The 15311-nt window shown below is 30.3% G+C and overlaps 1 protein-coding gene across 2 annotated transcripts in view; it reads right to left on the reverse strand.

Annotated features, from left to right (window-relative positions):
• The window catches only part of LOC118190319 (uncharacterized), a 74914-nt gene that overhangs the window by 20624 nt on the left and 38979 nt on the right, over positions 1-15311 (reverse strand). For both annotated transcript variants that reach the window (XM_035361016.2, XM_035361015.2), the window contains exons 8-10: positions 11589-11652; positions 3248-3340; positions 3054-3145 (exon numbers count right to left, since the gene is read on the reverse strand). In XM_035361016.2, the coding sequence (XP_035216907.1) occupies positions 3054-3145; positions 3248-3340; positions 11589-11652 (249 nt within the window). The remainder of the gene's footprint in view (positions 1-3053; positions 3146-3247; positions 3341-11588; positions 11653-15311) is intronic.

The following is a 15311-nucleotide window of genomic DNA, read 5'->3' on the forward strand; positions in this document are numbered from 1 at the left end:
ATTACAATGTGTTAAACCTATAACTTCTGAATTTATAGTTTTGAATCATTAATTTTATATTTTTTATTGTTCATAACTGTGAAGTATAAAATCCATTACATTTCTTATACAGCAAATCATAAATACCGTACAAAATTTCAAAAATAATTGAAGAAATAGTGATATAGTGCTTTGGATATGACTCCTTATGTTCATTTTCACACCTGTGGCAAAATTAATAAAATTTAATACTATTATTATTGACATGAAACTTCCTATGTATTAATAATTTTTATTATAAACTTTTTACAGATGACTTGATTAAATGTGATATTTATGAGCAGTAAATGCTATTCCCATTACAAATATGTGATGAGAAAAGTAACGAATTTTCTAGTCAGGAAGATTTAGTCATTGACTTTTGGAAACTTGTCAAGAGAAAAATACCCAATTTGAGTGATACTCTTAAGCAGATAACTCTTATGTGTTTTACCATATTCAAACCTAATTTAACCTAACCAAAACATTTATTGAAATTAAAAACACTGTTAAATGCTATGAATTCATAGAGATCTGCTTGATAACTAAGCCAGAAGAACAGGAAGAAGCTGAAATTTTATTGAAATAACTAACTGCTCATACAGCAATATACATAGCTCTAAATAGCCCAAAGAGAAAAATAAGGATAGAGAAAATTCTTCTTAACACATGGAAAACACTGAAGATCACCTAAATCACTCACAGAACAAAGTTTAAAGCAGTAATAACCAGGCTAGATGCTCTCTAGCAAAACAGTTGCAAGCTTTGCATTAAGTGACTGCAAGCTTCAACACAACTGTTATAGAATGGCTTAAGAGAATTAGCAAGCATTTCTGGAAGCTTTGATAAAAGAAAAAAAAATCTATGCAATGGTTTAAGAAATGCATTTTTTAGAAACTTTTAGAATGGCATCAAAATTCAATAGAAGAGTTTCTGTCCATATCTCTGATTTTATTTGAATTATTTTCACAATTTAAACACTAATTAAACCAGAATGAAAAGATCTACAACATAATACATGAAATAAATACGTAAAACACATTAAGTGGCACATATACTATGATTAAATGGTTTGGTTTATGTGATTGCAGAAAAGCCTTGAGCGTTATTTGTCTAAAGGGAGAGATGGCCTTGTGGAGGACTTTCTAAGGAAAATTCACTCATATACACATTACACATGGAGAAAACAACGAAAACGCAGATGCAGCCAGCCGGTTCACTGAATTCGAACCTCGGACCGAACTTCCAGTGTTCAGCGACTTTACTACTCAGCCACTGGTGGGTCCCACATCTGATTAAAAAAATGCACAATAAATAAGCATAAAATTACTATACAAAATGAAATAACTAGTTTTGCATCCTGTAGCCCTTTCACCATAGCTAGAACATTTTCCCATATCTTTCCAACACTTGAAAAACACATAAATGCATTTATTTAGATTTAGATCAAACGTGTTTTATGAAATAAACAAACAAACAAAAAAAAAAAAAAAAAAAAAAAAAAAAAAAAAAAAGCTGATAAATGCCAAAACTTGAATAAAATAGTTTTTTATATTCATATAAAAAATAGTTTTTTATATTCATATAAAAAAACTAAATACTTATGAACTAAATAAAAGGCTGATTGCATCCCTCCTGTAACTATTGAAATGTAACTAATGAAATCCCTAGTTCAGGACTCATGTGATACTAATACTGAAACAAATGAAACAAAGGAGCAAACTAACATCCCTAATGATGAATTATCTCAGCAGAATAGTTCCAAAATCAGGTCCTTCAATAAAAGCGAGTATGACTGAAGGTCTAAATGTAAGCCATCAAGTCATAAGTTATCATATAAAATGTATGTTGAAGAAAAGATGTCTTAAAAATGCCTAAATGCTATAAATTTTATGAAAATAAAAAGGCAGCATTCATGGTCTTTCAGTAAGCTCCCCCCCCAATAAAATGTGCATAATAATGCATGAAGTTTGATGTATCTTTCAGGTTGAAGCCAGAGTTCACTATAGCAGTTTTGTCCACAATAGGTATGATTTAATTCAGTCAACTTTGATTGTTCATTCTAAATATGTTAAGATTTATACAGCATTTCTACAATTAGGATAACTTTGTATTTCTTCAACGAATGATAAAAATCAAGTTAGGAAACTATACATAGAAAATTTTAAGACTCTTTCTGAAGTATGTCTAACTAGAATGCAATCAAATGGACATGGGGTTTTTCATCAAAGTTCTGCACCTTCATACACTGCTAAAAGTTCTTCATTTATCAAAAAAGTTCAATTCATAAAGCTTCACCAAGAGAATTCCAAACAGTTCTCATGTCATATGAGTAGATCTTGCATGAGTATCTATATATTAAAAAAATTAAACAGGTTTCTACTTTAACAAATCTTAAAAATTTACTATGAAATAAGTGAAGAAAATCCTCAGAGAATGATATTAACTGCCTTAAGAAACATTACTAAATGATTTTTAAAAAATAAAATACAATGAAGCACCAAATGTAATCCCTAAAACATTTTGTTATCTTGCACATTGTCTTAGTACTGTTCAATTTGCAAAACTGTTTTAAAGATTGCTTAAAATAAATATAATTAATTACTTTTAAAAATAATTTCTATAAAAATCATGTGGCCCACACAATCAATACCATCCAATACATCCATCTTAAATATGTATGTAAAGAAGTTAACATCCCTAAATATGAACCATATATTTATGATAACTACTTGTTTGCAAATAGCTGTAAGATTTGGTTTTCTCTCTCAAATTCTGGCAAGCTATAAAACAAATTTCTTTGACATTTTAATTCTGATGTTTGCGGTTGTGGCTGTAATTTATCAACTGACTTAATAAGCACACTACATTTTCCCCAATATATTATTAAAATAAATTAAAATTTTGTTTGGGATTCAAAAACTTTTCAATCTTAATGGGGACAAAATTCAATAAATTAAACAACATGATAATTGCATCAAATACTATAAAAATACTTATATAAATTAAAATTTAAGACTGCATGTAATTCATACCTAAATTTTCCTGTTCGCACAAGAATAGCACGCATACCACATCTTTGTGCAGCTTGTATGTCATTCTCAATATCATCTCCAACCATAAGTATCTTAAAAATAAAATTTGATTATACTTCACATAGAACAACTTCCTTTACATACATTAAGTAATTTCTGAAGACAAATTATAATACTGCTTCAAAATAATATACCTCTTGAGGACATATTCCCATGCCATTCACTGCATTCATAATAAAATCATAACATGGCTTCCCAACAACCATTGCTTCTGTACTACAAGCATACTAAAGAGAATTGGAACATAAATTATTTTCCAGTATATATAAACATTCATTCAAAGCAATATATATTATAACTTGTGATTAACATTAAAGAACAGTAAGCAAAAATATAACTAAAATAAAATTTCCAGTTTTACTTCTTGTGATATTTCTGTGAAGAATCTAATTCTCATAAAACTGATCTTTCAGTGTATCAGAATTTATCAATTAATTTTTTTGCTGATTATCATATTTCATGAAAAAATGTTATAGAATCTTAACTAACTTAAAGTCTACAATTTAGCGGACATCTCTTCTTATTATTTATAGCAAAATTTTAAATATTCTTATACTAAATTATTTTTAAAACTGCATATTCAATAACTGATCCAATTTTATAACAATAAGCAGAGAACTAAAAGCTGCTACTGCAAAAGATATTGCATCTTAAAAATTCTGGAAACAAAACACTTCCAATTACTTATAAACTGAATTGTGCAATTTTTTAAGATGACTGACTGCCTCTGAAAATGAGCAGTACTGCTGAGAATACAGATGAATAATGATACTGAGCATCATCAATTTCAGTGCTCTCTGATCGGATCATTTCTATAGAAAACAAAATCACCTTGCATTGTGGGTTATCATTTTTTTAAAGTTTCCTTGTATTAACAATTTTGCAGGATTTTATTTTAGAAATTATCATATCATACCAAGTTTTTTTTTTCTTTTGAAATACCATGCATCACTCTATGCAAATAAAAAATCTGATTTACTCTTAGTTGTTAAAAATGTTACTAGTACTTTGTTGAGTAAGCAAAGGATAAGGAGGAATTAGTTTTAAAACTAATTTTGAATTTAATCATAATGTTTAAAGCAGCAGCGTTCAACCTTTTTTGGCTCATAGAAGAAAAAAAAATATTAACAATAGCAGTTTTTTATATTCATAAACCCAAACTAAATACTTCACAGGTATTTTCAAACTATTTTCAAATACTATACTACAAAACCGAAATTCCCATCCCGAAACTAGGAAATTCCCTCCCGGAGGTGGAATTTCTTCCTGGTTAAGAACCTCTGGTTTAAAGAAATATAGCACTAATATATCGTAACCGAAATGGTAAGGATGTATCAAACATGCAGGTAAAATTAACTGTGAAATGAATAATTACAGCAATAATAAAATTTGAATAAAATAATAAATAAAAAAATTACAATAAAAGTAATTTTTTTTACATTCATAAACTTGAATTAAATATTTAATAGGCAAATAAAAGGCTTCCCTCCTTTCTTGAAACTGTGAAATTTTCCCAATGGGTGAAATTCCCTCCTGGTTGAAAATCTCTGCTTTAAAGAAATGTGACATCAATATACTGCAACCAAAATGGCAAGGTCTCATACAATATGCATGGAATACTACCAGATGAGCTGTGAAATGAATAATTACTATAAAGTCCATTAGAAGGACTAACCTAAAGGTAGCTTGAACGTAAAATATTTTAACTGAGGTAACTGGTGAACATGTGTAAAAAGAAAATGATTTCATACTACAGATTTGAAAGTAATTTAGTGAGTAATCAATCATGCTAGAAATAAGTAATCTGGTTTCCGTAAGAATCAACACTTGAGGTAAGATAGTGACAAAGGGTATTAATAAGGGGTGATATCTGGAAGGCCATACAATCTAAATAAATAAATTAAACATTTAAAACCAGACTTTTATTAATATTAAAAATGAATTTTCGATCTCAAAATAACTCAATTCAGTTTTCCAAGTCACTTGACTGAACCGTGACCTTTGAGAGGTAGAAGGCCATTACACTTTATAAACATGGCGGAGCTTTCTGTCTAATGTTATCATCGGAAAGTCATCTGGATTTTCAAATTTTTGTCGGAAATATAACTTTATCATGTTGCTTAGTTAATTAAAATAGCTGGAAGAAAGGAGGCTTTATATACATTATTTTCACTTTTTAGGCTTTTTACAGATATTTTAATTAACATTGTGCATAAATATAATTGAAAGAAACTGAAGAACAAATGAACATTTTACAAAAATTTAAACGCTGATTGAAAATTACCACTGTCATGATAAATTGGGGAGGGGTTCTTAATTAATATTTTACCTAGGCTCAAGTATTAATTTATTCGCTTTTCAGAGCAAAATATATAACCATCAATTTCTATAACTCCAACGTATGTAAATGAAATACTATATAAATTAGCTAATAAATGCGATAAAAAATATTTCATACAAGAAACATACCTAAATCTTATAACAAAAAAGCCTTCCGACATTCATATTTGAAATGAGATAACCTAACAAACAACATACACTATTTTAAAATATTAAAAAAAATATTTTAAATTAGTGTATGTGGCAATATTTAAAAAAAAAAAATAAAAACACATAAAGTATGCAGTGTTTAAAGGTTACCAGAAAAAAGTAACAGAATTACTATTTCCAATTAATAAAAAATTATATAGTGCTTTTTAAATAGCAAGCTATTAAAAGTATAATAATTAGTAGCAATGCTGATAATTTTTAACATCATTCTTTCTATCATATGTAAATATATATATATATATATATACTAGTTTTAAATAATGGTAGATTCTCACGGCCATTTTATTCATTTTTTCAAATCAATAACATTCCTTTGGATACTGTGCAGAAATGATTTGAATAATATACACAATAGTAAAAACTGCACACTTAAATCTGCTCTTCACTAAATAGGACACAACAAAAAGTTTTTCCATTTATCATAAATTTTATTGCATGTAAAAAAAATTAACAATGAAATTGGAATGTATTCATATCTAATAATTAAAAAAATAACTTGCAACATTTGTATTCATACCAAGAGATATATTACGAATTCCAAGAGAAAAATAACAGAACTGCAATTCGTTAAATTTAATGTTTTTAAAATATTATATGATTAAAAATGCAATAATTATGGATTACAATATTTAGTAGTAATGCTGATGTTTCTTAACACCATTTCTTTCAATCATATGCAGGTGTATATACATATTTTTAGCTTCTAAATTTTAGGATAATGGGAATTACGATTATCATTTATATGCTTTTTATTATTTTTTTATTGCCAGTTGTGTATGTTGTTTGTTAGGTTATTTCATTTCAAATATGAATGTTGGAAGGCTTTTTTGTTATTAGATTTAGGCATGTTTTTTGTATAAAATATTTTTTATCACATTTATTAGCTAATTTATATAGTATTTCATTTACATACGTTGGAGATATAGAAGTTGATGATTATATATTTTGCTCTGAAATGCAAATAAGTTAATACTTGAGCCTAGGTAAAATATTAATTATTATTTTAAGAACCTCTTCCCAATTTATCATGACAGTGGCAATTTTCTATCAGCTTTTAAATTTTTGTAAAATGTTCATTTGTTCTTTGTTTTTTTTTCAATTATATTTATGCACAATGTTAATTATAATATCTGTAAAAAGCCTAAAAAATGAAAATAATGCATATAAAGCCTCATTTCTTTCAGCTATTTTAATTAACTAAGCAACATGATAAAGTTATATTTCCAACGAAAATTTAAAAATCCAGATAACTTTCCCATGATAACATCAGACGGAAAGCTCCATGTTTATAAAGTGTCATGGCCTTCTCCCTCTCGAAGGTCACGACTGAACTGACTTGGGAACTTATGGTTGAACAAATGAATGAGAGGAAAAACATCTGAATTTTTCTTTAAAGATTTTTTAAGCTGATCTTAATTCAATTGACTTAACTTACAAATTTTTCTCACAATAATTTTATTCATAGTTAGTATGAAATAAATCAAGACTAAAGTTTAGAAAGGTTACAGATTGAAATACAAAAAAAAAAAAAAAAAAAAAAAAAAAAAAAAAAAAAAAAATCTGATGTGGATACTATGACTTCCTTGTGTGGCCTATTAAATAATACACATTTTTTTTGTGCTACATTTCATTTAAACTTATTTCTTTAAATTATTCTAACTTATTTAACCAGTCTCTCAAGGCAAATTGAAGATGGCATCAAAAACGCAAATTTTGAAGTTAAGCATCCTGGTCAATTATTGTCGTAGAGACAAACTTCTTGTATTTTTATTTTTTTATAATGAGTATGAAACTTTCCCACATATAAGTACAGGAACCAGGTGACAACATTCAAAGTTAGATTTACGAGGGCCATCCAGGAAGTAGATTACGTTTCCGTCTGTGTCCGCTAGGGGCGGGGCTAGCGCGGCCATCTTGGGGTCAGAGCGTTGCGCAGCTCAGTCTGCATCTAGCCGTGCTAGTGAGAGGTTCGTGCTGTGCTCCGTTCAGATACTGTGACGGTTTGAAATGTCTGCGTTAATTGAAAATCCCGCGAGCTGCGAGGTGTGCTCAGTAATAAGGTTTCTGACTGCAAAAAACTGTAAACCGATAGAAATCTATCGGCAGCTTCGTGAAGTGTATGGGGACAACATTATCACTGAAGGTGGAGTGCGTCAGTGGGTCATAAGATTTCAAAATGGCCGAACCAATGTTCACGACGAAGATCGAAGTGGGAGACCCAGCATAGTGACCGCCGAACTTCTCGAAAAAGTCGATGCTAAAGTCCGTGAAAATCGAAATTTCACAATAACGGAACTTTCTTTGAGTTTTCCACAAATTTCGCGAAGTTTGTTGCACGAAATCATCAGCGAAAAGCTTGGTTACCACAAGTTTTGTGCAAGATGGATTCCAAAAATCTTGACAGAGGACCACAAAAATCAGCAAATGGCTGCAGCGTTGAACTTTTTGGACACTTACCATAAGGATGGTGACTCTTTACTCGATCGCATCGTTACAGGTGACGAAACATGGGTGAAACATGTGAACTGTGAAACGAAATTGCAATCAATGCAGTGGGGGCACACAAGTTCTCCCCAAAAACCCAAGAAATGCATGCAAACAATGTCGGCAAGGAAGATGATGGCGACTGTTTTTTGGGACAGAAAAGGTGTAATTTTGGTGGACTTCCTGGAAAGAGGCACTACAATAAACTCTCAAAGGTATTGCCAAACTCTCCAAAAACTCAGAAGAGCAATTCAAAACAAGCGCAGAGGAACGTTGAGCTCTAAGATCTTGTTGATTCACGACAACGCCTGGCCCCACACGGCAAATGTCACTCGTAAAGTTCTTGAATCTTTTAAGTGGGAGTTGTTTCCTCATCCGCCGTACAGTCCCGACCTGGCACCGAGCGACTTCCACCTATTCCCAGCAATGAAGAAGTGGCTGGCTATGCAGCGTTTTGATGACGACGCACAGCTGCAAGAAGAGGTAATGAAGTGGTTGAAGGCGCAGGCGGCCGAATTTTTCGACGAAGGAATTTCCAAGCTCGTACATCGCTACGATAAATGCCTTAATTTGTATGGTGACTATGTAGAAAAGTAGTATTTGAGTGTGGCTTTCATCTGTATATAATAAAATTTGTTTCCTATACTTTGTTTATTTTTTTATTCCAAAACGTAATCTACTTTCTGGATAGCCCTCGTAATTATTTGTCCAACATTAATTTTTCGTTAAATTCTTCATTTTTGGCATGTGCAAATCTTTAATTTTAGTGCATTCACCGTATTTTTTGACTAATACAATTTACAATAATTCAGCATATATCAAAATTTTTTACATAAGAAATATGTACAAATATTTTTGAATGAAAATTACATGCATTATTTTTAACATCCACCTCAATTTTTCCTTCTAAAGTTATACACAAAGGCATCTCTTCCCTTAGGCAGATAGCCTTTGCATGCTTTACCCTATTTTAAAAACTCAACCTGACCTATGTGACTAACTACAAATACTTTAACATACATAATTTTATATTTACATTTAATTATCAAATTTCAAACTTTTGACTCAAACATGTTTTTGGATACATTCATTCTTAAATTCAAATTTTCTAGTAAATATATTTTGGCACAGCATTCAATAATCTCTTAGGAATTTTATATTTTCTTATATATTTATATTTAATATTTTATATATAATTTTATATTTCTATATATTTTCTTAGCATTAATCTTTTGGGAATTTTACCCATTTTGACATATTTTAATCATAATACTGAGAGCAAATATTGTAATATGATAAAGCAAGCCATTCTTTGGCTATGAGTGAGCCTTATGGACACTAAGAACTGAGCATGAACCTCGAATTTCTGAGGAAAAAACACTTGTGTGGGGAAACATTTAATCTGGAATCAGTAAGAGGACCATTCCTGATAGGACCTCATACGATGGAATATGCAAAGGTTTTCCACTCTGTGGATTAACTTATTTTCAAACTCTTAATAAGCTGTCATGATGCTAAGGCACATTCAGATGCTCATATCACCTTGATCTCAACATGGCACTTCCACCATACTGGCAAAGGTTCCGCATACAATGTTAAACAAATGTATGGTTACAAATGAAAGAAAAGCTGGGTTAGAAGATTTCAAGGTAATTTCATTTTTCAGTTAAGATATATAAACCCAAAGTGATTATTTTTCAGTTGTATGAAAATAAAATGATGAGTTTAAAAAATGAACTATTATGTGTCTCACCTAAAAATTTTTAAAAAGTGCATATTACAATATTATGCAGATGACAAAAAATGTATTTTATTTAAAACAGTTTGATATCTGAAACATAAAATAAAAGTAGCAAATACACTACCAAGGGGATCAAAAGAAGCATTAAGTTTTCATACTTATACAGTTAGTTATAAGGAAATTGAGCTTTAAAGTGTATTATATTTTTTTTGATATTTTGAAATTTTAAAGATATCTCAAGGCATTTATAATTCTTTGTGCATAACATAAATATTCTGCTAAATTCTATATTTTTGTACTCCATTAGCTTAGAATGTTGTAAAATAAATTCATACTTAAAATTGCTGTTGCAAGTTAATGAAAGATAACCAAGATGTGATTTGTGCAGCAATGCCATTAAACTATACAAATTGCTTTTATCCTTCAGTGAATGTTTCTTTTATTCAGAAGTATTCTCACTTTTCGATTCGGGCAGAATTGTCTTGTGTAGAAGTACCACTAAAATGCTGTCAACCCACTCTACTGAAGACTTTTCCAGTTTATTTGGCTACCCACTTGGTATGAGCAAAACAGAACATGCAAAAATTGTAATACATTCTGCTATTTACATTATTAAAATCTTAAAAACAGGGGTGTTTTGTTAAAATTTTCCCTTAACTCTTAACACATTTTGTAACATTAAGCCCCTCCCTCTGCAAAAAAATTAAAATTGTTTTTGACAAAAATTTGCTGCTCAGATGGTACAGTGGTTAAGGGAGCCTACTGTTGTACTGAAGTGCACAGATTCGAATCCTGGAGAAAGCATGGCTGTAATCGTCTGTCCCTCCATAAGCAGCAACAATGGTCCACCTATTAAGTGCTCCCATAATAAAGTGGCCACCAATTTTGGCCTTAGTAGTAGCCAAGCCTAAGTTGGCAAAGTACCTGCCAATGGGGTGGAGGAGTCCAGTCTTGCATAGCATTTAGTTAAATACTCTTCGAAAACATGACTTAAGAAATTTAAATAATAACCTTGCTATACATTTTACTTATGTGCCAAATTATATGGATAATAAAGATTTTCTCACATGAAAAATCAAAACATCCACCAAGAAAAGAAAACATATAAGAATATATTTTATCATATTTTCATTTTCCACAATCATATGAAAGCTTTCTTATCTACTTCTTGCTATGACTATGTCAAAAGAAGTCAAAAGTAAAATAAATAAATAAATATATGAATAAAAAATCTGGAAGGATTCAGATTTTAACGTTGCACCAAGGTGTTTGTTAAGGTTTTTTTTATGACTTTGTAATTTACCAATCTGTTCTTGGAGATTCTCTTCTGCTTATACAACTTTTTTTTTGTCTTTTTAACTTTATTATTAAACATAGTTTTTTCCACATTTACACTGCATGAAATTCAAAAGTAAAATCATAAGATTTTAAAAAGCATCACATTTTTAGAATTTTAAATACAGTGTTAAGTGTTGTCACTTTTTTTCTATTTCTTCTTAATCTTTCCTCATATATGTTCCTAACAAGATAATTTACACAATTTTTTTTTTAATTATCAAAATCAGATTCCTATGGCTAGTTAAATGCAATTAAAGTTTGCTGATCAACCTAACTAGAACATGAGATAATAGAACTGTCCTCTCCCTTTTTTGATTCATTCTACTTTTGTAAGCACATCATAAACTTTAAGAAATAATTACCTCCAAAGCTGCAGCATAGGATGCTGCTCCGAGAACTAATTCATTTTTCTCCTTATAATACTTTCTAGAAAAAGCAAAATACTTTTATTTTACACATACACCAAAAAAAAAAAAAAAAAAAAAAAAAAAAAAAAATCATATTTCTTCTATACTTTCAAAAAATAATCATGCAATGATAAAACAAAAATGGAAAAGTAAAACTTTGATTAGTATTAAATTAACGACAAAGGTACCAAATGTTTTTATGCATTAATGAAAACAAGCATTATATACAAATATGATAGCAATATTTAATTTTAATGAATTATATGATAACATCACATTTGAATCATTAATAAATTTATGTTTAAAGGTAAAAACAAACATGCAAAACTTATATTAATAAGGCATATGACTATTGGATGTTCACACAAACTTTACTGCAATTTTGCCTGTGTTGAATGAGGTGATCAATCATCACAAACGTTAGCAATGGCCATTTCTATAATAGAGCAGTTTCAAACTTCTGAGACTGGCTAGAGGATATACCCATGCAGAGGTAAAATGCCTGAGGGTATTCCAAAGTTTACAAAGGTTTTCAATGGGATTAAGGTAAGGGGAGTGCAACTGCCATTCCATACATAAAATGCCCTCACTCTCCAGGAACTTTTAATTATGCTGCGTTAATGAAGATAGGAATTATCCCTCATAAGGACGAAATCAGGACCAACTGTTGCTCCTTACTGGGTTTTACTATTTCATTCCGATACTGCGCAGCTATCACAGAGTCATCTTAAAAGATGTACCGCTAGGTGTGATATGCTATTGAAATTCTAGCCCACACCATGATGCTTCTACCTCTGAACATGTTACGTTTGATGATGTTCTGAGTCTGAAAGACCTAACTGAGATGTTGACATCACCCCTTTAATCTGCCTTTCTGGATAAGATAGTTAGTTGAACAATAACACTTGATAATCGAGCACACAATCCCTTCATGTGAAGCCTTCAGAGCACACTATTCACAGATATTGCCTTACCAAGTGACACTGCAAACATGGATGTCGCAACTGTAGAGGTCACTCATCGAATCCGCTTGTCTACCATAGCAATATAGTGATCTTCAAAAGGGGTAGTAACCCTTGGTTGACTGGGTATAGGTCTCCAAACAACTGTTTGATTCATTTGGAATTCCTTCCATATTCAAGAAATTACTGAATGATCAACAGCAAAGAAAAGTGTAACATCTTGGATTGATTGTCTTGCTTCAATGTGTCCAAAAGCAAACCAGTACTCATTATCTGCCATAAAACATGAATTTTCTCAAAATTTATTCTACAAAAGTTACTAACACTTTATACAGCATTTAAATAAACCTCCTGAAACCTCTCAGAATGTTACTGCCTAATTAGCGTATATTGAGACAGTCAATTATGATTGGTTGTTATATTACTTGTGTACTGATTTTGCATACTGCATCTGCATCTATAGTAATTTTAAGCCATTCATATTAAAGTATGTTTTTGAAAATTTCTACGTTGCATTGTACAGTCAAAAGTCTTTAATTCGGACTCATCAGGACTTCGGCGATTCCAGATTATCGGTTTTTCCGGATTATAGATCATCAGTATAAATCTGGTAAGAGGCATGCAGAAATTATAAAATTAAAAATATGAAACTGTAATTTATGAAATAAACAGCAATTATGATCTAAAGGGTATCAAAATTTACAAAAAAAAAAAAAAAAAAAAAAAAAAAAAAAAAAAAGCTTTATATTTATTTTACTTTATTAAACATTTCTTTCAATGCGCGCATGCGTAAAGCATACATTACGCATAGTCGAAATTATAAAATTGCAACCAGAAAACTATTTGATGTGTATCGTGATATTTATAATGATGAGGAATTTGATTTAAATCATATCAAAGACGGAGTACTTCGAGATGAAATACTACATTTAGTAAGCTGAATAAAATAAAAACATCTGCCCTGAAGATAACGATAGTGCTGACAGATCAACTTCCAGTTCATTGCGTGCCACGTTGTTCCCCCCAGAGCAGCGTGAAATTGATAAACATATTTCGGAATGGTTAAAGAATCAAAGATATGCCTTTATCCATTTTTCCACTTTTTGTTTGATGGACATCGAAACATGCTTTCGCTTTGTAAATCCTTTGGTAGCGCTAGAATCGGAAATTCTTTTTGACATAATCGAAAGTTCAAGCTTACTTTAATAAAATTGCTCTAACAGTCTGCAAAAAATAATAAGCCAGATCCAATTAGAAGATTAAGGAACAATGCAATCTGCAACATTAACTGAAATAGATAATTAGATAATTTTAGCTTAGCTTATACCATCCGTTATACATTAAACACACATGCGTAAAGGTATTATGCGCATGCGTTAACGCATTATGCATTGACGCATGCGCAGAAAGTTTGTAGCTTTGAGGTCCTGATTATAGATCATTCCGGATTAAAGACTTTTGACTGTATACTTAACTTTTGGAAGCCAATGTATGACAAAATTTACTTGCATAATTTAGAATAATTAAAATTTAATAAACAATAAAAAAATTCACAGACTTATTATACCACAGCAATGTATGAGTTATTTTGAAATTAAGGGATTAAATTTTATAAAACATATTTCAAGATGAAAAAGGCTTTTTTACTTTTTTCAAGATATAACAGGCATAAAATGCTGATCTGATCTCAAAAGCATAATTTTAATATTCAATTTTGATTAATAACCAAGCAATCATTGTAAAACTTTTGGTGAGATAAAAATCTATATTATTAAATAAAAATTAACTTGTGAAAGAACATCTGTTCACTGTTACACAACTAGAACACAGATCTATGTCAAAATCTAAATAAAATTTTCAATAAAATTTGTCATCTAATACAAACAGTAAGTCACGAAGACTAATAAAGTTCTAATAATAATAAAAAATTGTGTATGCTTATATATACAGTGACTCATAACTTCCTCTGAGATTTCAAAAGTTTACAGTACAATAATTACAACAAATGTCATATAAAAGTACATATCAGTAACACAGAGAATTTCTCCAGACTTGCACTCATAAAATGTCAAACAAGGTCACATAATGGCAGTTTCAACTGCTACAAGCCATTATCTTTTGCAAAGCAAACTGCTAGGGTGTACTGTACCTAGATTTGCCCCAACAGTGACAAACACCACAACTACAGACAATGGAGACTTCAACAAGATAGTGCTTCCTATAATTTTACGAGGGCATTCATAGCTCAGTGCTAAACTGAATGTTGTTAGATTGATTCTCCTGTTCTTCTGTTGCCTCCATGCTCACCTGATATAATCTCATGTAAATTTTTATGGGGTTATATCAAAGATTATATGTACTATTCATGTTCTATTTGCCATGTGATTTAGCACAACTGTGGGGAGAAAAAAAACAAATCGTGAAGATTCTTTATGTACTAATAAGCACATTTATGCTATATTCATTACAGTTAATATATTACAGTCAAAAGTCGTTAATCCGGACTCGTCGGGACTTCTGCGATTCTGGATTGTTGATTTTTCCGGATTATAGATCATCAGTTTAAATCTCGTAAGATGGCAGGCAGAAATTCTAAAATTAAAAATATGAAACCGTAATTTATGAAATAAAGAACAATTATGATTTAAAGGGTATCAAAATTTACAAAAACAAATAAAATAAAAAAAAAGCTTAATATTTATTTGTTTACTTTATT

The sequence above is a fragment of the Stegodyphus dumicola genome, chromosome 5 (assembly GCF_044657685.1).
Source record: "Stegodyphus dumicola isolate Sdum_Otavi_A_Nest chromosome 5, ASM4465768v1".
Lineage (NCBI taxonomy): Eukaryota > Metazoa > Arthropoda > Arachnida > Araneae > Eresidae > Stegodyphus > Stegodyphus dumicola.